Source organism: Rhineura floridana, chromosome 14 (genome assembly GCF_030035675.1).
Source record: "Rhineura floridana isolate rRhiFlo1 chromosome 14, rRhiFlo1.hap2, whole genome shotgun sequence".
Taxonomy (NCBI): Eukaryota; Metazoa; Chordata; class Lepidosauria; order Squamata; family Rhineuridae; genus Rhineura; species Rhineura floridana.
This window is the reverse complement of record NC_084493.1, coordinates 19,870,946-19,897,271: the sequence shown is the minus strand read 5'-3', so window position 1 is coordinate 19,897,271 and position 26,326 is coordinate 19,870,946. Positions and strand designations below refer to the sequence as shown.

Here is a 26,326-nt window from a genome sequence, read left to right as displayed (position 1 = left end):
AGTGTCAAAAAAATAAAATGTGAAATAATTTTTTGTGCAGGTGACCACATGGAATTTAATAAGGATCTAGGTAGTCTGAAAAAGATGAGAAAAGATAAATAGAAAATGAAGATACTGATTTCTGTCAAATCTTCATAACCTTATATTATTTGTATATTATGGGACTAATTATTTGACTAGTTTGGGTGCGGGCAGTGTGCTGACTGCTTGTGCAGCAGGACAAAAAAAACCTCAGCGTAAACGCTGGTTTACTTCAGAGTAAATTTGCATAGGAACCAGCAGGGCCCCTTTGCAAAAACTCCGACTACAGCCGCTTTATACGTAGCGTAGAAGCAGTAGGAAGGCTTCATAAATTTAGGCCAGTCTTGCATAACTTGCTGCCCTCCAGATGTGTTGGACTCCCATTATCTCTGGTTATCTCTGGAGAGCCAGTGTGTGTAATGGTTAGAGTGCTGGACTATGACCTGGGAGACCAGGGTTCAAATCCCCACCCAGCCATGAAGCTCACTGGGTGACCTCGGGCCAGTCACTGCCTCTCAGCCTCGGAGGAAGGCAATGGTAAACTCCCTCTGAATACCTCTTCCCATGAAAACCATATGCATACGGTCGCCATAGGCCAGGATCGACTTGAAGGCAGTCCAATCAATCTATCTCTGGTTATTAGCCATGTTGGCTAGGATTCTGGGAGTTACAGCCCAACAATATCTCAAAGATATCAAGTTGAGAAGAGGTAGGCTTATGCATGCGGGTGTGCCAGCCCTATGTATTAGTTCAGTTGCCAGTAGTCCATGTCAGTGGAATCCACTCTGAGTTTTAGACCAAACTTTCAGGAAGCTTGGACAGCTCCTTGAAAGTTTGGACTAAAATCTGTAGCAGATTCCACTGCCCTGCTGACATGGCAACACCAGTCCCCACTGGTTGCCAGTCACACAAATAACCCCCGCACACACACAATTTCATGTTTTATGACTGCTTCTACGCTCCTGATGTATTACAGCAAAAGAAGTAGTAGTTTGACATTCTTGATTTCAAAACAAAACTCTAGGCCTGTGCAGTTTCACATTTTAAAATTGTAGTACCAGCTTGAATACAGGAATAAAATGGAGTTTGCTTCTGCTGTACTGATGCTGAACATGCTTACCTGGGAACAAGCAGTATTTTGCTGTAGAAAAAATACATATTTAAAAGATAATGATAGAACAAAAGAGCAGTCTGCTGGATCAGGCTAAACCAGCACTCTTCTCACAGTGGCCAACTAGATGTTTATGGGATGCGTACAAGCAGGACCTGAGAGCAATAACCCTCTCCCCACCTGCAATTCCCAGCAACTGGTATTCAGACATGCTACCTCTGACAGCGGATGGAGAACACATCCATCATGGCAAGTAGTCATTGATCATCTGCTGTCACATACATACCAGGTTGGCCACACCCTGACTTTATCTACGCAGAGAGAGTGGCAACCTTTGTGGGCCCTGACATAAGCATGCTGGCCCAGATGCTGACAGAGTCTGTTTACCACTACTTCCAACATCTGCTCCTCTCCGGGTGGTCAGGGGGGGAGTGAGTTGTGGGGTCCTCTACTGCATAGAGCCAAGAGCTAGAGTTCTCTGTGTAGTTTGTAGTACTATTCCAGGCAGGGCAGGTTAGATGAGACTGCAGGACGCCAAGCGCAAAAAGAAAACCTTTCCACTCTTAGCTCTGTTCCCACCCATCACCAGTTAAACCCCTGTCCACCACCAGCATTCACCTCCCCACAGATTACCCCCTCCCAGGAATCTGGACCTCCGCAGAAGAGGTTCCCCCCTCAATCTATCATCCAGTAAATGCTAGTCTATTATGGCAAGTGGGGCACTGCCCCATCAAGTCCAGTCTGTCCTCAGCCAGCCCCCACCTTCCTTAAAACCAGTCTAGAAGATAAAACTGGCTACCAGCCTTCTCCTCCTTAGTCTCAGTGGCACCCTGACAGAATTCAACCAACAGGGAGGATGGGGACAAAACCAGAGTTGTCCCCACCTATCATTGGCTCTAGTTCCACCAGCCACTTGGTCTGGCATCTCCTACTATTGGCTTCCTTGACTACCACCATCCCAGTTTTAATGGGTACTAGCCTCCACTGCCCTCACCTGGACACCTTGTAGATCCAATCTACCCAGCATACAAGAGAGACAAAGCCAAGAGAGCTCATGGTTCGATGACAGCAACAGGCCAGTAGTTTGGCCACATCTTCTCTCTCATACAATCTAGCACCTTTAGAAATAAGTTATAGCTTACAAAAGCTTTGGGCTCCACTTGAGATTTTTGTTCATGGGGGAAAAAGCCATAGAGTTCTAGACAATGTTAGCTACATTCATTGAAGTTAATGGGCATGCCTACTCTGAGTAGAACTTAGTTGATACAACCCATAGTATCGAATTCCAGTCAGTACTTCTGCATGAAGTGTTTGACATTATACAGAAAGATGCTTGAGACAGACTTAAGTCACTTCATCCGTTCTTTCAGCATTAGTGTCCTAATCCTGTCTAGTTGGCAGGCAGAGTTGTCTAGAATAGCAAATCTGCACAGAAACATCATATCCTGACTCATTCAGCAGGAACAGTTTTTTTTAACACTATGATGTAGATAGAAGTCTTGAATTACACTGCTCCCCTTTGAATAAAGCTCATCATGATAGTCACCACTTACAACATCATAAAAGCCTTAACCACCTTTGCTTTTTGTGGGCTTGTTAAAAGAAGAGTTTATAAGAAGGTGGATCCACACATATATTGCTTACTTACTGCCATATCAGTACATTATCACCAAAAAACATGAAAAATACATGAACTGCCTCCATGGAAGAGCATTTGGGGTTACAGTGTAAGCAAGTCCTGGCTAGTGTTTGACACTATGGATTTTTTTTTTTTTTTACATAAGCCAAGTTCAAGTAACTAACATGCATGTACGAACTTATCCTCCCCGATATGTAACAGAGGTGGAGAGTTAGTTCTATGGCCACTTCTAGTGACTCTTAGACTGAACTGGGACTCCAAACCAGACTTCTAATGTGCAAATCTAGTACTACCCTAGCTCTTGTACCAAATAGTATTTGCTCTTTCCCAATCAACCTCTTTGGAAAGTACCTAGAATGTATTGCTATTTTTTCATGTTTGTTCCTTTTGCTGTTCTCCATCAACAAAAAGGTAATTCACATGTAACAGGGTTTGCAATCTTAATATGGTGGGCAAGTAGAAATCATAGCTTGCCACTTTAAATGCAATGGCAAATTATGGTTTGATCAAAGCAGGAAGTAACAAATTGAAGCAAAACAGATAGGAAGGGGCAAGTGCAAATAGAAGATCAGTTCCAGTACTGCCAAACTCTGACTTGGTGCTACAGCTGAACTGGGCCAAGATGATTTGAAAGGTGAAAGGTATAAGACAGCCCTTAGAGACAAAATCTGATGATTTAACATTTCGCTGTCACAGGTAGACAGACAGAGGGAACTAGTACACATTGCCACTCAAATGTAGCACTGACACAAATATACACAAACTTGGGGGCAGGGGGTGTTACACAGAAAATAAGGTTGCATTAACATTAGTTTAAAACACACTGCTTGTATCAAATTTACAATGCATTAAGGAAAAAGTTTTAATTTTGCTTCAAAATGTATAGTATAAAATACAATTCACAAGAGTGCTTCTGAACAAAAACCACAAAAAAAATTCCACTTCAGCAATAAATCAAAAGGCTTTGAAAAACAGACAATGGTACAAAGTGTTCTGCTGACTATCCAGATGCAAAAAAAAAAAGCATTTTAAGATCCGTTGGCAATTGAATCTTCCTCCATCTCTTCTTCAGCGTTATCCATGGGGCCTAAGGAAAAGACAGCAATTTATTATTACATTAATAATCTTGTCCACCAGAAATGTGAAGATCAGCATCTTTCAGAAGAAGTAATGACTATACAAGACTGTTTTTCATTCTAAGGAAGTACAGTATTTCAAGGATGGACTTGTGATATCTCAAACAAACTTGGCTCACTTGCATTCAGTGAATTTTCAAATTCTTAACTTGTTTGGTGCCTCACACTGCACTTAAGGTCATTCTAATTACTGTAGCCAGGAAAGTCAAATTTGCATATCATTGTTTTCTAGTGTTTAAGTTGCTTAAGGATAGGAAGCTGCTTTATATGGAGTCAGACCACTAGCCCATGTGGCTCAGCCTTGTTTACACTGACTGGCAGCAGCTCTCAGAGTTTCAAACAGGAAACAGCCTCAGTCCTACCTGCAGATGCTGGGGACTGAACCTGGGACCTTTTGTGTGTAAAGCAGATTGCCTGCTGCTAAGTCATGGTATATCTTAACTTTATATGTAATAAATTGGATTCTTCTATTTTTGAAGAATAAAGAATTTAAAGATATAAGGGCACACACCTTAGTAAAATTTTCTCAGTGATGTATATTTCTCAGGATTCTCTCTCCCTCTGGTGGCAAACCTGCATCTCAGCTGCACCATTACATACTGGAACTGGGAGCTCACATGATGGAATGCTCCCTCACAATATCTTTCTACTATGCCAGATTTCTGTGTGAAGTTAATTATTTTCTATGGTGGAACAATTCAATTATCCAACCCTTGCCAGCATTTCAAAATGTTGCAGCTCGGACAAAGGTCAACCACTGCTAAGAGAATGAGGTCCCTATATGATGAGTCATTTTGCCTTGAAATATGCTTAATTTAGATATCGTTCCTTTTCTCCAGCTTTCCCCGGCTTGGTTGCTTTCTTCAGTCCCTGTTCTAAACAGAAATGTGCTTGTTTTTATTGAAAGAAAGGGGATGAGACATATTATGGAAGGTTTGTATTACAGAAGAAGCAAAAATTCAACCAATCAAGCTCTATTCAAGTGTCAAGTTGGTCTATGCCAGGGGTGGGAAACCTGTGGCCCTCCAGATGTTGCTGGATACAGCTCCCAACACCCCACCCATCAGCCACGCTGGCTATAGCCCAACGCTATCTGAAGGGCTGCTGGTTCCCCATCCATGGTTTCTTGTTAAAAGCACGGAGTCTCCCACAACAAAAACTGCCCTGCATGAATGACCAGCTACGACTTCTAAATGAGGGGTGGACAAGCAGCACCCTAAGGATTTCTTGGAGCCCTTGGCCTACAGTGGGGAAAAAGAAGCCAAAACAGATTGAGAAATGGAAGAAGGAGGTGGAAAAAGCCCTCTGCTAGTGATTGGACCTCTGAGAAGTGCAAACTATTCCTTCCCTGGGTGGGGAGGAAGAAAGGGAGAGAAAAGGGAAAAAAGGGGTACCAAGAAGAAAAGGGGTGACCCACCCTGTTCTAAATAATGCTCTACAAGCATCTGAAGATATTCCTTACCTGCTTTACGGTCTCTGCCAGGTATCTGACCAGCCTGCAACAAGCCCTTGAGCCTCTCTACTTCAGCAAGAGTTGTGGCATTAGCAATGGCATTCTTAAAGGAAAAGATCAAAGGTCATTCATGCAACATTGCCAACATTTAGTTTAATGCCTATTTCACAGAAGCGCCAACAGAAGTGCTAACTGAACTGTGACAGTAACAGTGCACAAGACTGGTCTGAACTCGAAACAATTCTCCACACACCAGGTTAAGAAGAGCTTAAATGAATGCCACTTCAAGGGTCACATTTTAGTATCCATTACATTTTAGCTTTTGTTCCATGATGAAATATGTTTTTTAACCTACAGATATCTACCCCTAGCCTTCAGGTTGTGTTTATAAACTTGCTTTTTGCAACAAGGAGCAAGATAATTATGCTTTTAAAGAAGTCATACTTCCCTTTTGCAAAGAAAAGCTACACAATCAATGTCAGTAAACGAAAAGCATAGAAATGTTTCATGCTAACTGCACACACACACATATATATTCTTTAAATTTCTAGAAGTTGATGACAGGTAATGCTTTTATGTCAAGCCTTTCACTGCTTTTCCTGGTTGACTCCTCTCTTTGCAGGTCTGAAAAGCATTACCTTGATTGCCTCCACATCTCCTGGGGAGGGGCCAGCTTTCTTTTTGTCAGTTGGCAAGCCAGCACCTGGGTTGAAACTTCAGAAGGGAAAAAAAAGCATTGTTAAACTCAAAGTCAACATCATGCTTCTCGAGCTTCCAAAGAGAAGCCTTCAGAAGCTCTGATCAATCAGGTGTAGTATCTTATCTTTGTTAACAAACTGATACAATCAAGTAATAGCTCCTTCAGAAACACCAGCCGGATGACCTTCCCACATCCCTTTTTACAGAGTCTTTGAAACAAAATACAAACAGTGCATGTTGTTTAAGCTGCTAGCTTGGATGTTAAACTGTTTAGCGTTCATGATGTACTCATCAAGAAGAATAATAAAAAGTAACATTTGCCATTCATGAACTAGGCAATATTGGTGCTAACCAGTTTCTTACAGCCCAAGTGAATTTTCAAATTGGCTGTGGTGTTTCTGAAGGAGACTACCAGTTTAAAGTGGTTATCCGTATCTTACGTTTTTGCTCTCCTGGCAATATCCTTTGCAAGCTGTGCACCCCGCTTGCCCTTGAACATTTTCTCTGCCTCCTGACGCTCCTACAGCGATACCACACACACACACAAAGTTAATGCAAGAACAACAGGAGCATGCTTACTGTGTATATAGCTTCTTTTCCCCCAAAAGGAAGTGGCATGATGAGCAGCAATCAATGAAAAAGCATGGCGATGTCAAGATGAAGCCTTAAAACCTGGGCCTACTGAAATCTACAACTCTACCCAAAGATCTACTTTCTGTGGCAAGAGAGCCGACTGAGCTATTCCCCACCACACAGCGTTTCCTGTCTATTAATCCCACCTCAAAAAAGGGAACGCACTCGATCCGAGTCACCTAAGAGCCAGAAGTATAGATGAATGTGTTGCATGAGAAGCTACATTTAATGTAAACAACTTGGGCCCAAAGTGCCTTAAGGGTGGCCTGATTCCTTATGTTACATCTCAATCACTACGATCCTCTGATGGGGCAACTTTTGGTGGCTCCCCACGCCACTGAGCTTCGGTTGGCCTCCACCAGGGAACCGAACCTTTGAAAACTGAACTTTTTTAGACAGGCCTTTGTAACATGAACTTTTCTCTAACTGATGTGGTATTTACTGATGTTTTTATTATTGCTTTTCATGATGTTTTTATTGGTTTTTATATTTTATTGTGTCTTGCACATTGCAAGTTGCCTTGATATGCTTCTATAAAAAGTGCAGGTTATAAATACTTTAATAAATACATTTAACCTCATTACTTTGATATGTTCAGCTTTCCTTCCTTCAGCCACAGCTATCGGGAGTAGATACATCCCCATTTCTAAGAACTGAACACATGGCAAGGTACAGGAAAAATGCTCTAGCATCTTTTGCTGGTTGGAGGTGGACATTCCTAGTTTTATTTCAATTACCATTTAAATCTAAAATATAGATTCAAATAAAAAGCTTCCAGATTTATGATTGCCGATTCATAAATGTGAAGATCCGTGTGGCCATGAGGTCAGTGTGGCCATGGGAATGGCATTCAGAATTACATTTGCAGAACCACACCCATAACCAAATGTTACACTGTGAAAATAATGTTATACTGAAGCCACAAAGAGATAACTCAAGAAATAAGTATTTAAATGCATAGCTTCTGAGGAGACATACTTCACAAGTGCTGAGAGACTTACTTTTAATTTCACTTTTTGGAAATCCAGCACTCTGATTTGTGGGGCCTTGAAGATTACATACAATCTATAATGCTTCTTATTTGTCACAGGATTCCTCAAAATACTAAGGGAACGGAAAAGGAGAAATATATTTTTACAATTCAAATACAGGTAATGCTGAAGAGGAACATTTTGGTTCAATTTCCACGTTTGCCATGCATCTTCCCCACAATCTCCAAAGTTCTCAGGCCCTTACTACTAACATTTGAGTAATTATTCTTAAGAGGCCAGAACAAATTACATGCCTCAAGCCCCACCGACCCTTTCATTATGTTTTGGCTTACTAGCCACTTTGAGAACTGGGCTCAAAAGGTGATGTGCTTGAATTATTAAAGAGGTGATGTGCTTGAATAATTAAAGGGAGATTAATAACCAAAAGTAACACAATTACAATATTTTATTTAAAATAACAGCTTTGATTACCACCCCAGTGAGTGGCTTTTCGAAAGGAAAAAAACCAAGCTATCGCAATCATAAGGCTTCAGAAAAAATATCTGGCAGATCTTGTTGCCAGTCTGGAACTATAGGACAGATGTTTGGAAGGCAGATTATAAGACTTAGTCACAAAAATGAATATCCCATACCTCAGATATGTTAGTGATTTGACAGTTGCCAAGGGATCTAAATCTCCCTGAATAAGAGAAACACAAATGTAGTTAGTTTTAAACCATGTAAATGTACGTTGTTCAGTTCAAACTCAGCTCCCTCAAGAAGAATCTATTATGCTACAGAATGAGCATTACTGAATGCATTTCAGACTTCATAGCTTAAGAATGTTATGCTTAACACCCATTGCTTGAAATGTGTTAAACATACTTGTCTCAGTTGTGCTGTTTCACATTCTAAAGGCAAGACCATTAATCCACAGTATTATGTTTAATTCCAAAATACAATCAAGTATGTAGAACAACAACAACAAAAACTTATTCACAGGCTCAGTTTCCATTTGAGAAATTATTCTCAACCAATTTTTTGCACTCGATTACTCAGATCTTCAGCAAGGGTGTGTGTGGCTTACAATACCAGCTGTATCCTATACAGGTGTCATTTCCAACTGGACATTTATTCTCTCTGCATACATGTGCGCCAAAGGAGAAATGTGTACTAATCTTATATGTGGACAGCATGGACACTATTTTCATACACAGATATAAATGACAAAAACTGTATGTTAACAAAGCACATTGTTGGATAGAGCAATTTAAGTTCAAGATTTCGAGGAGATCTTGGATATATAAAAATTGTCATCGTAGAGTCTATATGGTTAATTTTACTTTTGCTAAGCTCAGGCAAGCCTTTATGGCTATTCATTTTCAGACCAAGCAATCAGCCATGACAGTTGGCAGACATCAGTCTCTTTCGGCTCTGTGTAGATGCCTTTGTAGAAACTTTCATGCTACTTTTTATTTTGTCCTTTGTATTTGGAATCTCGATTTAAATCTCTAGGCACTATTTTAACAGGATTATGTTCAAAAGCTGTGTTGGAAAAGGTATGTTACCTATTGCTAGACAGTGACTTTGTGACATTTAGGATCTGTTTGCACTGGCAGCCTCAAAAATCCAGGCAAAAGAGCTGTCAGGGATAGCTGTCGTGGTGTCCTGATTTTACTGCTTGTATTATCCTTGATTCCCTCCCCCCAAATTCACTGTATCTTATACACGCAACATTAATTCTCAATATTTATAAATGCAGTTTGGTGCACAATGTATCTTTGCGTTTGTTTGAATTTTTGAAAAGACCTTTAGCCATAAACAATAAAAGTCTGACCCACAACATGCAAACATAAAGTAAGACTTCCTTCCCGGAGTTTCTCTTAAGTATAAACACTACCCAAGGATTGCTAAACTGTGACTCTGTGTGACCCTCTTATGTGTAAACAGATAAATTCAATTAAAAGCCTCTAGCGTGCATGTATGCCTTGGAACAAAATAAACCTCTTCCACAAATCCATTTATTTCCACGCACATGCAAAGGAACTGGTGGTGGTTACAGCTGTGTAATCTATGAGGCTCCAACCTAGAGGCACCCCCCACCCCAGAACCTTAGCTGGGAAAAGCAGTAGTTAGTTGGAGAGATGAAGAAACAGAAAGAGGCGGAAAAGACTGTTTATTCTGGGGGGGGGGAGGGAGAAACAGTGACAGCAGAGGCTGGAGCCTTGTAAAAGATTATGTCAGCCATATTCCTGTTCTGGCATTCAACACAGAAAAGTTGGCCATCCCAATGAATTTACTTTAATTTTTAAAAAACTATCTACTTCAGAATCCCATGCGCATAAAAAAACTCCTGTATGCCACAGAGTATATTTTCCATTTAACATGGATTTTGTTACTTTTATTCAATGTTTATGGTTTTGCTATTAGATTTCAGCACCGTGCTGAGATATGCACCTACTGTCATCCTGAAATAATGGTTACATGGCATGGGACCAGAATCTTCTGACCTCTTCACTGTCTGCTCTAGTCTTCCTATTGGTCACTAGGCACACAGTACAAGTTACAGCTATCTTTATATATTATTTGCCCCTTGCCTGATAATGCTGCTATTACTTTCTTTGAGGTTAGAGAAAGAAGAGACCAACCAGCACTGCTATTTGGTGATTACAAGAGGGAGAACAGTCATGGTTTGTTCATCACTGTGCCAGTGCTGCTCTGCAAGGTGGGGCAAGCTTCAGTCATGAAAAAAGAGCACATGCAGGTTGACACCGATGGAACTTGGCAACAGGCACTGCTGCTTTCTTTGAGCAACCACACCTATGTCAATTCATTATTGTGGGTCAGTCCCTGTACTCAGCTGCCCTCTGGAGGAATCAAATTCTACCACCTCTTCTCTTGATCTTGACAGCATATCAAACTGGCAGCATCTAGAGCAACTCTGGTCATTGCTCATCTAAGTTTCTCGGTCTTCTATAGCTGGGACTGTGCTTCAACATCGGAGTACAACAGTGGTAAGCTTGTGGTCCACCTGATGTCGCAAGACTACAATTCTCATTATTTCCAACCATTGCCAGGCTGGCTGGGGCTGATGGGAGTTGGAGTCCAATTTTTTTTTTTTTACCATTTATTACTATATTTATATCCCACCTTTCCTCCAAGGAACTAAAGGTGGCATACATGGTTCTCCTCCCTCTCCATTTTATCCTCACAACAGCCATGTGAGGAAGGTTAGGCTGAGAGACTGCAACTGTCCCAAGGTCACCCAGCAAGCTTCATGGTCGAGTGTGGGTTTGAACCCTGGTCTCCCAGGTTCTAGTCCAATACTCTAACCACTGCACCACACTGCCTCTCATATGGAAAGAGGTTCTCACCAGTGGTGTATACTATATGGGGGCTAACTCTGTTTGTGATGGGGCAAGGCTGAGGTGCCACGACTTCAGTAATTCATTGCAAAAGAGAGCTCTCTTTCCCCTTCTCTCGCCATTCACTTTTTAAATAGTTACCATTACAAAAACTGCCCTTAATGTCAGATCAGCAAAGGAAAAGAAGGGAGAGAAGTCACCTGGTAATTTTTAATTTTCTATCAACAAACAGCAAGATAAAATCATCTTAACTGACACTGTGGTCACATCTAATGCTAAGCCACGGTTTAGTGCTAAATGCATGACATGGAATGAGCCCCTCCCTTCTCTAGAGCGACTGGATGAGCACTTTCCCCTTAGCTTGTAATTGCATTGGTCTTCAATTGGTGGGTTGTGACCTACTACTGTGTCACAGCTGACTTAAGGTGGGTCACAACAGCAGCACAACAACAATACAAATTAAGAAGTGGGTCCTCAACCGCATGTATGGGGTAAAAGTTGGGGTCCTTGGTTTGAAAAGACTGAAGACTACCGCATACGAACCAGAGATCTTGATTTATAACGAATTCTGATCATTTTCAAAATGAAGCAACTTCAAACTGTTTTTTTTTTCTGAAGTTGGCTTGTTAAAACTAATCAGAATGCGTTATAAATCACAATCACTGGTTCATCTGCCATGACAAATCTAGAGTAGTCCATGGAGGCTCAAGTTTCAGCGGTGAGCTGGGCAGCTCTGTATCAACTCCATCTGATACGGAGGCTACGCCCCTACCTTCCCAATCATCTGCTCCCACCGGTGGTACATGCGCTGATCACCACTTGCTTAGACTACTGTAATGCGCTCTATGTGGGGTTACCCTTGAAAACGGTTCGGAAGTTACAGCTGGTACAAAATGCAGCGGCGCGTCTGATTACAGGCGGCCGCTGTAGAGATCACATCACTCCTGTGTTGAAGGAGTTACATTGGTTACCGGTTGTGTACCGAGCCCAATTCAAGGTGTTGGTCTTAACCTTTAAAACCCTATACAGTTGTGGCCCAGCTTATCTGAAGGAGCGCCTCCAGCATCGACAGGAATGCCACTCAACAAGATCAGCCTCAGAAGACCTTCTCTGGATCCCACCAGTCAAAACAGCTAGACTGGTGAGGACTCGAGAGAGGGCCTTCTCAATTGTGGCCCCCACCCTGTGGAATTCTCTCCCAAATGATCTACGCCATGCCCCGTCTATAATGAGCTTCCGCCGGACCCTGAAGACTTGGTTTTTTAAGCAGGCTTTTGGAACGGGCTAGTTTTACTGTGTTCTTAAACTTTTAACTGTTTTATATACTGTTTTAACGTGTACGTCGCCCAGAGTGGCTGGCCAACCAGCCAGATGGGCGACTAACAAATCTCATAATAAATAAATAAATAAAGTAGCAGAAAGCAAGATTTAAACACGGCTGAAGTCTCCTCATGGCTGCACAGGAGGAAGAAAGAGGACAACGCACGAGGCAGAGTCTGGCTCAGGCTCTTCCACCTCATGAGGTAAACACTAAACCATAGTTTAGCGTTTATGTGCAACCTGGGCCACTGCATTATTTTAAGCACCAACATGGAAACACTGGTACTAGTTGTTACATTGCATCTGGTCTTAAGTCAGAATTTGTAAAATCGTCACTGAGAAAGCTTCCTCACGTTAAGAAATCAAAAAAGGTGTGAAGACCTGATCTTAGGCCTTCCTAGTGATTGTACAGATTTATTTTATTATACTTGTATACCACCCCATAGCCGAAGCTCTCTGGGCGGTTTACAGTATGTTATTCCATTATTCCAATTTCTTTTGTTCTTTATTTGACTTACCAGCTCCATTATATTATTGTTGGTAAGAATGAGTTCCTCAAGATTTGGTAAAGATTGTTCAAGTCCCTCACCTATTCGGCTACAAGAAACAAGAAAAAGAAGAAGAAAAAAATCACATTAATTTGATTTATAGCTCTGTCCTCTTGCTGTAACTTCAGTTGCTCTTAAGCTTGCACTTGGATAAGTGGTACAAGAAGTAGAGAGCATCAAGAACTGCCACTGTGGCCAAAGAGACCTCAAACTGTAGTTGGAAAGACATTCACCTTAACCTGTTGTTATTCATCAGCAATGTTTTCAGTCTTTTCAGCCGAGGAAACCCATCTAACTTTCGAATCTCGTTGTCAGAGAAATCAATAGCATCAAACTGGTCCAAGGTAGCACCTAGGTTCTCAATCACTGGGATCTTATATCCTGAGGAAGCAGCATGGGACCAAAAGGAAAAGATTAGCTGCAGCCAATATAGGGAAGGGAAAATATCTGTATTTTGAGTATGCATCAGATAACATTTAACAGAAAATTATCATTTCAGTATTCCTTACAACAATCCTTTCAAATAGGTCTGAGAGGATAGAGATGAACTCCTAACAGAACTTGGGGTTTTCCTGGTGACATATAAAGCTCCAAGCAACTCAAAGCCTGGATACCTACCACACAGAAGATCTTCAGAGGAGGACCTGCTTACTATACCATCACTGGCAGACTGTCATCTAATGATTTCTCAGGTGCTGGCCTTCTGTGGTCACCCCAAACCTCTGGAACACCCTCCCTCTTGCAATATGGGGAGGACCGAATGTGATAAAGCTTCAAAAAACAACTGAGGTCTCATCTTTTCCAGAAGGTTTTGTTTTTGCTTTATACTGTGTTATACATTCTATCTTTTAACTTTTGTAAACAGCTTAGATACTGTTTTGGTACAAAGCGGTACATAAATCTATGAAATAAGCAAAGTACTAAAAATACAATGTGTACACATGTGAGAGAGTGATGGGAACGTCTGCATGTTGTCAAGTCATATGAGGGTCCAGGGCACCCAACTGAAGCATCCCTATTGGTAAGGGATATGAACCTCTACCCAAACTTCAGTGTTTGGGGGTCGCTTGGACAGTACTTGTCATGTCCTCAAACACACAAATGGCAGCCACTCATTTTATATGGGAGAAAGTGAATGGAAACAGTCATGAAAAGGGAAGGAAGGACGAAGAGAAGCTAACCTTGCTTGTTATTCCTAACAGCCCCCATTCCATTAAGATCTAATCCTTGTCCTACCAACGTAACCACAGGCACAAATGAAAATTATACATATGTATATGTAACATGTGAGTATACGTGTACACATAAACAAAAGTTAAGGCTATCAATGGCTATTAGCCATTATGGCTATGCTCTGCCTTCATGGTCAGTCAGTATGCCTCTGAATCTGCAGGAGGGGAGAGTGCTGTTGCAATCTAGCCTTCTTGTGGGCTTCCCATAATGGGCATCTAGTTGGCCACTATGAGAACAGGATGCTGGACTAGATGGGCCATCGGCCTTATCCAGAAGGCTTTTCTTACATTCATTAGTGCACATGTGCTCTATAATACACATATATACATACACATATAACAGAAAAAGAGGATGAAAAATAATGTCTCCCTGATACACCATACATACCAACATAGGAAGACTATTGGGCCATCTAGTGCAGCACTGTTTACACTGTCTGGCTCTCCAGAGTTTCAGAGGGGGGTTGGCACCACCTGCAGATGTCATTGGCGATTGAACTGGGACCTTCTGCACGCCAAGGAGATGCCCTGAGCTACGGCCCTTCCCCTCTCCCATATCTGGGGAATGAAGAGAGAACTTCCTCTCCAATCCCTCCTAGGCGAATACTGTTCCAAGCCACTCTCGTCCACATCTCTCCAACACAAGAACGAGCCTGTCTTAATATTTGGGCACCTCTCTTTATCCGTGGTTAATTCCCATCACCCTCTAAGGCCCAAGACCGGCTCCTATTCATTCATCAGGCCTACTAGGCCAAGCGTGACCCTCACGAGTCACCGTCCCCGACTCAGAAGAAGACTTGGGTCCCAAGCCATAGAGCCGGCCTTCTCACCCCGCAGATCCAGCTCCCGGTCTCGCACAGCGTTTGTGTACTGCGCCGCCTGCTCGATGAGTTCCGCCGTCAGTTTCACCATCTTCCCGGACACCGCGCACCAAACCCTAACTAGCCCGCCGATGGAGGAGCTGGATTAATACGCATGCGCCCCGCCGCTACGCAGCCCGAAGAGCCGAGTTGTCGAGCCACGGAGAGGTAAGGGTAAGGAGTCGAGCGTCGAGCTCGAGAGGCGCTTGCACGTCGCCTTGATAACGCTTTTCGCTCTTGAGGCCTGCAGAGGCTTCGCATTCAGAAAGGTTATAGCTTTTTGCCCGCTTTTTTTTGCGAAGCCGGGCTACGGCTGCAGCAGTCCTTTTAGTACTTTTAGCCGGAAGTGAGCTCCACTGTGCACAGCGACACTCAGGCTGCAATCCATTGCATGTCAACTCAGAAGTAAGCTCTATTGGGACTTACTCCAAGGTAAGTGTGTATTGGATTGAGCCCTGCTCCTCCTGAGTAGACATGCATATGGCCCCTCTAATGTAACGTGCTGCTAGACACATTTTGTGCCCTGTCAAAACAAATTGTGTAGCGTGAGATATGTTTTTGTGCAATTGAGCATATGGGATTTAATAAGGAGCTAGGTTGTTGCTGTTATGTGCTTTCAAGTCAATTTCGACTTATGGCGACCCTATGAATCAGCGACCTCCAAGAGCATCTGTTATAAACCACCCGGTTCAGACCTCGTAAGTTCAGGTCTGTGGTTCCTTCATGGAACAAATCTTCTGTTGTCATTACTTTAGTCTTCTTAACGTTCAGCTGTAGTCCTGCTTTTGTGCGTTCCTCTTTAACTTTCAACAGCATTCGTTTCAAATCATTACTGGTTTCTGCTAGTAGTATGGTATCGTCTGCATATCTTAAATTATTGATATATCTCCCTCCAATTTTCACACGTCCTTCATCTTGGTCTAATCCCGCTTTCAGTATGAGATGAAAAAAATAGAAAATGAAGCTCAATACTGGTTCCTTTCAAATCTTTATAACCTTATACTGCTAGTCAGGCTTTTCCCATAAAAAAGGAGGTGTCACTGCTCATAAATTGATAAAAGTTCTGTGAGTGCCAGCACAAAATAGCAGTCATGGGCAGCAAAAAAAAAAGAGGTACCGGTGCTCTGTATTGGTGAGCACTGGAAGAAAAAAAGCTCTGCTAACAGTAAATTATGGGACAAATTACTTGTTTAGTTCAGGGGTGGCAGTGTGCTGGCTGCTTGTGCAGTCCAGAGAAAAAGCTTAGAATAAACCTGCCCCCCTCTCTTAATTAGATCCAGTTAAAAATCAGCCCTAGCAATATGGCAATTCTTGTAACATAAATCTACGCATGCTTACTCAGAAGCAAATCCAACTGAGTTCAGTAGGACTACTCACAAGCAAGTGCCTATACAACTGCACTCATACATATGCTCCAACTGTCCCTCTTTTCCAATGACAAGCTCCTGTTCTGCAGTACATGTGCCTGATAAATCCCTCTCTGTTTTATTCTTATTTTGCCATTTGGTGAATTAAGCACATCAGAAGCGCCTGGCTGCTGGATCAGGCCAAAGGCATCCTGTTCTCACAGTGGCCAACTTGATGCCCATTATTTATGGGAAGCCTGCAAGCATGAACCTGAGCGCAAGACCACTCTCACCCTGGTTGTGATTCCCAGAAACTGTTATTCAGAGGCAATCCTGAGGTAGATGGGCTGATGGCTGACAGCACAAAATGACTGAAGCCTACCTTTCCCACAGCTGTTGAGCTTTCAGACTGCAGCTATTTTGCAGGTGAGATTCCATGCATACTGGCAAATTCAGATTACACAATTAAAGTGGATTTGGTGCTCTTGCAAAATAAATCATTTTTTTTTTTAAAAAAGGACTTTTACCAGTAAGGAAAGTTACCTGGAAAGTGTGGGATAACAATCGATGTGACATCATACAATCTCCTTGCAAACAAATCAGAATGAATAAACAGCTCAATAAATAGCCAACATAAGTCTCCCTGCAAACTTTGTGCAAACATATCAGAATGAATGCTCAATAAACCGGTCCTCTGGAAGCACCCCTGGGCCACAGCAGCTGTGACCTCTGTCATACCTACTTTAAAATTTTTAGTTTGCTTTCACTGAAGACCACTTGGTGGCAGACTAGCATCAAACAAAGATGTTTAACAAAGAAAAATGTTTTAGTTTTATGTCAGGGCAGATCCAGGTAACAGATATCACTAAAAGCTGGCAATGAACGCAATGGGTGGCTAACCACTGGAAACCTACATTTTTGCCAGTCAATTATTAAACCACAGTGTGGCACACTCAACCACAGCTGATTATTCTAAAAGTCATTGAGCATTTTTGGTTCCAGTCAACCAACCACGAGTGTGAAGTTAATACAAAAGGACACAAGAAAAGTAGAGGATTAATAGGCACTGGAAAGTAATTAAGGCAAGTCTTACTTCTAAAGAATTGTTATGGGATGTGGTGGTGGTGGTCTGGATGTCATCTTTGGGTTCCCTCCATACCTTATATCTGTAAGATGGGATTCTGTAGAAGAGGCTGCTGATGGGGTCAAACCAGTCTCTTTGTTAAATTAGTGGCTCTAGCCAAGTCTGTAAAGTATTCTTTGCATAACTAAAGTATCAAAATTATTAGCTGGAGATGCTTCCAGAAGATGCCTCCCGCCCCTAGCTGGAAGTGATGTCACTGGTGAATGTAAGGTTATGGACACATTTGCAGTTATACTGGTTTCAGTGCATCTCCACCTCTGTTGGGAATCCAGGGACACACTATGTCAGTCAAACTCTGCCCTTTTACTCAAAATCTGGGATTTTTGAGATCGGATGTGTTTTCCCTTCAAATTGACTTCACACTGACTTCAAAACTGTTTGGCTGATCAACCCGTTGAGATTCCCAGGTGTGTTCAATGGAAATGCTTTGTTGTGGGTGGTCCTAAAAGTTCTGACATCAGCAGCGGAGCTGTGTACATTTCATTCAAACAAGAAAGTTGTATACAGCTGGGTGCAGATTCATTTCAAACTGCACCAGACAAAACTTTTGCTCCTTTTTAAGGGAACTAGTGTGCACATAAGCCTAAAAGAGAACTATAGACCAGAGGCCAGTCTTGTCTGTATCTAGGAAGATGCAGAACTTGACTTGCTCTCAGAGCAGAATCCAGAACTTTGGCTTTGCCTCTCTGCCTAGAAACCAAATGGAGGAGCAAAATCTGTTGCAGTGCTAATGCTGTGAGCCCTCCCACTTGTGCTCAGCCTGTATATATGTGTAAATAAAACTATATATCACAAAGACACCGCAGTCTTTAGTGACCTTCATTCTAAGGAAACCAAACCCGAAGTACGTGCTGGCATTCTTGAAAGCTCTCACTGATTGGAGATTGGGTTGTGCATAACAAAGTCATTCTTCCAAGGACATTTACTGTCTAATGGCTGCACTGCCATGTTTTTTCTCTCTCTGCCTGGCATTAAGTTGTGCTTATCGTGGTCCTGGATTACCATCCCTGATCTGCTGTGAATACATTTGCCTACTGGGGGAGGAGGCTGAGGTGGTGTTTAACCACCCACTTTGGAAAACCTGGGGTAAGCTATTTGAAGATGCCTTATAAGCAGTGCTTTCCATGCAGTTCCCCCAACCAAAAAATCAGATTAAAGCAGGGTAGGAAAAATTGGGGTTTAGGATGATAAAGTGGGAGAAAGCAGTGGTTGTAGGCAAACATATGAATGATGGAAAGTTAAGGGATGTACAAGATCTATCCACATTAAAGTACATTATGGATGTGCCCACACTTACAGCACAATTTTAACCACATCTACTCAAAATTAAGACCTATTGAACTCAACAGGGCTTATTCCCATGTGTGGAGTTAGGATTTCAGCCTTATTTAGGAGTAGATCCCATTGAATTCAGTAATTTTTATTTTTGAGTAAACATGCATAGGAGTGAGCTGTTAGGAAAATTCTTTGTGCCATTCCTTAACCTGTACATTGGGTGCATTGGTGGCATACCAAACAGATTTGTTCTGAAAATGATGAAACTACACAGGACTTTATGTCCCGTATGGGCTCTAAAAATGATTTGAAGTGGCACAAATTGTCTGTGTAAGTTGTTTGGCATAGACGGTTGTGTTTTTCTTCAACAACTCCATGCCTGTGCAAAACGGACCTAGTTCTCACTCTTACAACTCCCAGAATTTTGAAATTGACAGATGGATGCAGAAATTCAGTCTTTTTTCTGGCCCTGAGCTTATAAACAACTTGTCTGCATATTGTGTGCAAATCTGAATTCAAACTACGTTTTTGTAAAACTGCCAGTAGTGCTAGGAGTGGAGAGCAGAAGGGAGGCACTTTTTGGGCTCTTCCATTGGCCAGAAGACTGAAGGCTACTGGGAGGCTGCATCCCTTTCCTTCCAGGAAGAATATTGATCAGTCTTCTTATGGTTAAAGAGGAGATTAGGAATAAATAGTCCATTCTCATACTGGAAGGACATAAGACCCTCTCCCCCAAGAATCAGTTTTGTGAGCTTTCCTTTTTTTCTGAAGTTCCTTGCGTTGGGAATAAAGCACCAATGCATGCTGCAAATGACCTGAACCAGTGGGGCATGGGGGGATAGAAAAAAGGCAATCTATTCTTTCCTCTGCTGCTATCTCCTCTAAAGAGTTTGTTGTTTTTGCAGGCTTTACTCTTCCCATTCCTCCCTTTGTTCTCAGTTAATTAGTAACGGCTCCCTGAGTGGAAACTGCATGGCTGCTTCAGCATGTATGACTTTGTCTCTTGTAGTAATAAACCTTAGTTTTCTTTATTCTTTCAATCACCAGTCTTAACAGACCAGTTGTTTCTGCACTCCACTATAACATTTATATCTACCAAAAACTCTTAACACCTGGGCATTAAATTGGACTCCCATTCCTGCTCTGCCATGAACACATTTGACTACCTTAAGTTGCAGTCTTAAACACACTTACAGCACAATCTTAACTGTATCTACTCAGTTAAATCTCATTCATAACTGACCTGGAGTTAAGGATGAGCAGTGAGCTGGCCAAGTTTTCTGATGATCCCAAATTGTTCATGGCGGTAAGAACAAAAAGAGATTGCGACTCATTCCAAAATGATCTCTTCAAGCCGAGTAAAATGGCAAACGTAATTCCATGTAACCAAGTGTAAAGTGATGCAAGTTGGACAAAAAATCTATGCTTATGGAGTCTGAACTGGCAGTGATTGATCAGGAATGAGGGCTTTGAGTAGTGGTGGATAGCTTGATGAAAATGTCAACTCTGAATGTGTGAGCTGTTAAAAAGGTGATTTCTATGTTAAGGACCATTAAGAAATTGCCCAAATCATAACGCTGTTATACAAATCTATGAGGTAACTGCACATGGAATACTGTGTACAGTTCTGGTTGCCATGCCTCAAAAAAGCTCCAACTGTTGTAACCTTTTCTTACGCAGGAGTTGTTCAAGCCCCTTGGTCAGAAAAGGGCAACCAAAATGACCAAGGGGCTCAAACAACTCCTACGTAAGAAAAGGTTACAACAGTTGGAGCTTTTTTTAGAAAAAAACCCACATTTTTTTCTTTAAAAAATCTATGCATGTACAGAACACACTTGCCTCCCCACTGAGCAACTGTAGCCTATTTGCACACATTTAGAATTAAGGAGCCTTCCAGGACACATGGCCAGGCCCTCCCATAGGCCTGAACCTTCAGCACTTCTCTTTGTCCAGAAAATCGGCATTGTCCTCTCCCACTTTGCCTACATTTTGAGAAAAGTTCAAATCACTTTTTTCCAACTTAAACATGATAGCCTGGGCCACTGGTAACCTTTATGGTGGTTCTTACAGCCATCATCAACTCTTCTTTTACCCTCTGAAACCAGAACACTGTTCCCCTCTCTGCCACTGATTGTAGCTGTGTTCAGCACCTGGAGTTGCTCATTCATTAAATGCAGCAGTCTATTAGCATCTTTGCCCCTGTGGTATTTGCTTAGAGTGCGCTGGCATTTCTACCATGGCTCCTGTTTGCAGAGAAAGGGAGGCAGAAGATCTGGACATGCTGATGACAGGATAGGACGTTTAAATAATTACATCTCTGGGCTAGAGAGGAAATGAACATATAAATCATGGGCCCACACAATCGTTCTCCTCTTCTACTGGGCTTTTGTGACTATGCAAGAAAAATCATGTTTCCTCATGATTACCAAAGGCCCTCGATTGTATCACACCTTGCAAAGGCATACCCCACATTTGGCATAGGTCTACACTCTTGCAACAGGATAAGCCAGATTCTCCCGGCAGGTTTGAATCCCACACTTGTGATTTTGACTCAGATGGCTTCCCTCCCCTAAGACAATCACTTAACTTGTGGTTTGTTGGGCATAAATACTTTCCCAACCATTGTCTATCAAAGGCTATTAGCCGTAATATCTGAATGCAATCTCCATGCATAGCAGTGTGTGAATCCCTTCAAGACAGCCAGTGATGGTGCAGAAATGCACAGCTGCTGAGGATGTTAGCAGCTGGGCACAGGGCCAGCCTGCACAGCCTTGGGACTCTGATGTGGTTGTTCAATGCATTTGGAAGGTTCATCTGAATGCATCCCCCCAATTGTTGCAGTGTAACTCCGCTCCACTCCCCTCATCCACAACAGTCAGTCAGCATTCTATGTCCACTGAGTCCACCGTGGATTTTTTTTTATAAAGGGTGGTGGTGGACAAACTGGTGCCTAATTCAAGCTACACTTGGATTTCCTAAATCTTGGATTTCTTTATTGGTATCTACGTGCAACTCTTACTTCCATGACTGGAGATATTTAAAAAACAGCTTCACAATGTGAACCAGGAAACAACCTATCCAAACAAGCGGATAGTTCTCCCTTTCCATATCTCTGTCTCTCTTCTTCCACCTGCAATTTCCAGCCGCTCTGTTCCATTTCCCTTCCCATCTGGCTGTCAGTTTTCCCCCCATCAACCACCAGTCAGTATTCTATGGGCACTGACATACTCAGGACTCATTAGGCTAATTTTTTTTGGGGGGGGGGAGATCCCTCTCTAAATATGAGTCTAGCCATTGGTCCATCTAACTCCATATTGTCTGCACTGACTGGCAGCAGTTCCCCAGTGTTTCAGGCAAGTGTCTCTCCCAGCTCTACTTGGAGATGTCGGACCAAACCTGGGCCCTTCTGCATGCAAAGCATGTGCTCTACCACTGAGCCATGGCTCTTCCCATGTTTACCTTCCGCAAGCCTTGGTGTTAGTCCGACTCTCCTGACACCACTTTCTTGGCAGGAGTGTAGCGAGACAATTTTCATTGGGTAGGCAGAGACAAAAATTGGGGGAGGGAAAAGTGTTGGGGCATCAGTAACTATAAAAGAGGTTTCGGGGGTGGAGTTGCATAGATAATGACAAAAATAAACCCCAATCTATGCATTTTAATTAGGAACTATGCCTTGTGAAGTTTAAAAACAGCAAATCTGTTTAAAATATAGTTTTTTCCACATGCAAAATAACTGTAAACTAAACAGTGACTAGGAAGTAAATGTATATTCTGCAAGTCACCCTACCATAATGATCTGAACTGTTAATAGAGTCTAATGTGCCATGATTACTCTGCAAACTTGCAGAGGAACTGTTCACTTGAAATTCCTTCAAATATGTTCCTTTACTAAGTCTGCTTTTTTCTGATAAAGCATTGAAAGACTGTACGTCAGTTTTTTTGAGAATGAATTTCCACACAGCTGTAGATGCACCAAAGGCAAGTCCTGCAGCATACAAAGTGTACATGAGTGGAAAGGCTTCCTTGTACAGGTACAATGTTTTAGTAAGCTTGTGAACTGTGAATTCAGTTCTCCTGAGGCAGCTGCCAACTATCGTGGTCTCCTTTGCCATGCCAGGAAAGCAATTAACAGAAGTTTCACTTTAAAAATTAAATTAATACCTATAAACATTACTTTTCTTAAGAAAATGCTTGACAGCATGTCACATAGGAACTATACGTCTCTCCGAACTACAGGTGCTAGAATCAGCAGTCTCTGTTCTACAGAAAGGCCCCGAGCCAGCCAGCTAACACTGCTTCTGATGGCTCTGCCAGTGCCAGCAAATCTCATACACCCTATTTTGATAGCACATAGGTTTGCGTGAGAAAAGTTAAATAAGGTAAATTATTTATATTGATTGCACGGGTGGAGGTCTAAAACTGTCGCAACAAAGGCTCTAGTCACATCATATTCTTCAAAACTATTCAGAAAAGGAATCAGCTTGAAAGGATTGAAAGGATATATTTTTCAACTTTTTTAACGAACTACGGAAGAAATGCCCCCCAGAGATGCACACGCACATACACAATATTCCAGCTCCCCATTACCTGGAATAAGTTAGTAAGGTCTCATTAGTCTTCCTGGGCTTTGGAGAGCCAGCTCGCTCACCTCTCTGCTTCTTCTCAGGTCCTGCCCTGGATTAGGCTAGGCTGCTGCACAGACTCTAGGCCCAAAAGCCTGGGCACACCCATCAGATGCACCAATAACACCCACCACCTACAGAGGCTGGCTGAGCATTACAGGGGAGGAGGAGATGCTCTGCAGTGCATAACAGTACTGTCCTTTTCACTTTTCCTTCCTCCAGTTGCAAACCCTTAGGTTTGCCAACTCCCTCCCCCATCTATCAAGGTTTGCGTTCACTTCATTCACACCTTTAACTCTTGTATTTGCTATGTTCGCATTCCCTTGGTAACTCTGCCCTGCCCCTCCCTTTGGATGCCTAAACTGTATTTCTAAAAGCTCAACTGAAGTTTTAAGTTACTGCACTGCCAAAAAATTGGGGACTGAAATTTCATTTGGGGGGGGGCAATGCCCTCATTTGCTCCCCCCCAATTGCTACACCCCTGGTTCTTGGGTGAAGTTCTTGCATTTTTGACTACACAAGTGATAATGGCACCAGATGAATTGAACTGGAATTAAAATATATGATGCTGTCATCCCGAACACTAAATGGTAGGGACAAACAACAGGGACGGTCCTCTTGCCCATGCCCTGCTTGCAGGCTTCCCGGAGGCATGTGGCTGGCCTTAATGATGAACATTCACTGGGCAGCATGATTAGGGAGGGCATGCCCCATCTTCACCAAGAGATTGAGGAGGCATGCAAAACCTAGCATGTAATGCACTGAGGTGCAGCAGAAACTGCAGAAGCATCAGCAATTCAGGTTTAGGATGGAGAGGGGAAATTCAGTATCAAGTTGACACGGTCCCATCTACTGATCCTACTGGGCCCAACCCTATCATGGAAATGCACATTTAGCGGACTAAAATGTTTCCTTGACTAAACATAATTATTATCTACCTCATAGGGTTGTTGTGAGGGTAAAATTGAGAGAGGGCAAACCACGTGTGTACGACACCTTGAGCTCCTTGGAGGAAAGGTGGGAGAGAAATGGAAATAATAACAATAATTATTATTATTGTTAATAATAATAATAATAATAATAATGATTATGATTATTATTAAAAAATCCTTGCTATTGAGATTAGAACAGTGGTCTCCAAACATTTTTCCCCACAGGTCACCTGAAAATTGCTGAGAGTCTTGGCAGACCCCCTCATGGTTTTTGTGCCTTTTGTAGCAACTGTAAAGGGCTGTGCTAGATGCTTTATGATTTTTAATTGTATTGTTATTGTTACTTTCATTTATTATATAGAAATGAACAGAATTCAAATTGCAATATAATACAGTAAATAAAAGCACCAATAAAATACAATTAAAAATTAATAAGAACATTTAATGCAGATATGCCATGGACCACTTGAATGAAGCTCGCAGACTACAATTTGGGAATCCTGGCTTACAGCAAGCATCTTCAGCTCAATTTAAACCGACACACATACTTCCGAAGCAATCTTATTTTCTTCCCTGGTAGATCAAACCTACCCAAACCTTGCCAAATCAACACATACCATACCCTCCCATTTTTGTACCCCAAGCAGGCAGCCAAATCAGGAGATCTACCCAGGTCCTGATGGGCCACCATATATGGGTGATGGGCTATGTTCTGCTTGGTGGATCAAGAAGCATGTAGGCTAGATGCCAAGGTTTCTTGGTGGAATTTATTTTTATTTAATGGCCGTGCTCACACTTTGCTCTTCTTTTGAAGAGCTTTGAGCAGCTTCCATATGGTTCCCACGTGGTTTTCTATCCAGGCACCTCGCAAGCAGCAGAAAAAGTTGTTTGGGGCCTGTCAGATGTTCTAGGAGTGCCTGGTGCTACAAGCATGTTTATGCTCACTGAAGCTAAGTGGTTGCAGGCCCAATCAGTATGATGGGGTCCCACTGTAAAGCCTAGATTTTTGGAGGGAGGGCAAAGATCGTAAGTAAAAAAATAATCATATATGCTTTTTTTAAATAATCACTTCCTTTCCCTTGGTATCTCATCATGCTGATCAATATTACGGCTGTCACTGAATTTAAAAAATGCAGAGATTTGACAGGCAATCTCACTTCTGATTTTCAGGAGTCTCTTGAAGACCTTGAGAGCCAGTGCGGTGTAGTGGTTAAGGTGTTGGACTACGACCTGGGAGACCAGGGTTTGAATCCCCACACAACCATGAAGCTCACTGGGGGACCTTGGGCCAGTCCCTGCCTCTCAGCCTCAGAGGAAGGCAATGGTAAACCCCCTCTGAATACTACTTACCCATGAAAACCCTATTCATACGGTTGCCATAAGTCGGAATCGACTTGAAGACAGTCCATTTCAATTTCTTGAAGACCTTTCTATGTAGACAGGCATATGTAACTCTTTTATTTTATTTTTTGATCAGCCAGTTATTTTAATGATGCTGTTTTAGAATTTATTATATATATTGTTGTATATTATTGCATATTTTATTGTATATATTATTGCCATGTTATATTGTACTAATTGGTGGTATATAAATACTTTCATAAATAAATAAAAAACAGTTAGTGAACTATACGAGCTTTGATAAATCTATTAATCAATCAAATCAGCATAAATTTACATATGTACGACTGTTTTGAAGACAAAATCACTATATTTAAATATATAAACACTATATATATATTTAAGATAATGCACTCATGCATCATCACTTATACCAGGGCAGTCAACATCTGAAAGACCACATCTGGAGGGCACCACGTTGACTATCCTTGGCGTACACGACCTCAGAAGAGGTATTCTTTCCTGACTGTGCAATAAGAACATCCATAGCAGCCCTGCTGAATCAGGTCAAGGGCCCATTTAGTCCAGAATTTTGTTCTCCCAGTGACCAATCAGATACCTATGGGAAGCCTGTACATTTCATTTGAAATTCTTACAACAGAATTAATTAACAATATT

General features: G+C 42.0%; 1 protein-coding gene and 1 long non-coding RNA gene across 2 annotated transcripts; one reads left to right on the top strand and one right to left on the bottom strand.

Annotated features, from left to right (window-relative positions):
- Nucleotides 1–3,542: 3,542 nt before the first annotated feature.
- SNRPA1 (small nuclear ribonucleoprotein polypeptide A') lies at nucleotides 3,543–15,273 on the bottom strand. Its single transcript, XM_061595626.1, has 9 exons — nucleotides 14,959–15,273; nucleotides 13,130–13,277; nucleotides 12,867–12,945; nucleotides 8,317–8,363; nucleotides 7,694–7,796; nucleotides 6,500–6,579; nucleotides 5,999–6,074; nucleotides 5,370–5,463; nucleotides 3,543–3,858 (listed from the first exon to the last, which is right to left on the bottom strand). Exons 1-9 carry the CDS (start codon nucleotides 15,038–15,040, stop codon nucleotides 3,800–3,802), a joined length of 768 nt encoding a protein of 255 aa, XP_061451610.1. The 5' UTR covers nucleotides 15,041–15,273; the 3' UTR covers nucleotides 3,543–3,799.
- LOC133369885 (uncharacterized) lies at nucleotides 15,229–25,780 on the top strand. Its single transcript, XR_009759010.1, has 3 exons — nucleotides 15,229–15,420; nucleotides 16,505–16,760; nucleotides 25,478–25,780. It is a non-coding gene; the product is annotated as an uncharacterized LOC133369885 (long non-coding RNA).
- The last annotated feature ends 546 nt before the right edge of the window (nucleotides 25,781–26,326 follow it).

What these genes read in the sequence shown, in the direction of transcription:
- SNRPA1 (XM_061595626.1), bottom strand. Translation starts at nt 15,040, where the DNA reads ATGGTGAAACTGACGGCGGAACTCATCGAGCAGGCGGCGCAGTACACA. An exon ending in ATGAATAACAACAGGTTAAG is followed by an intron (nt 12,946 to 13,129) that starts GTGAATGTCTTT and finishes TGTTTCTTGTAG; the next exon opens with CCGAATAGGTGAGGGACTTG. An exon ending in TGGCAGAGACCGTAAAGCAG is followed by an intron (nt 3,859 to 5,369) that starts GTAAGGAATATC and finishes TCTTTTCCTTAG; the next exon opens with GCCCCATGGATAACGCTGAA.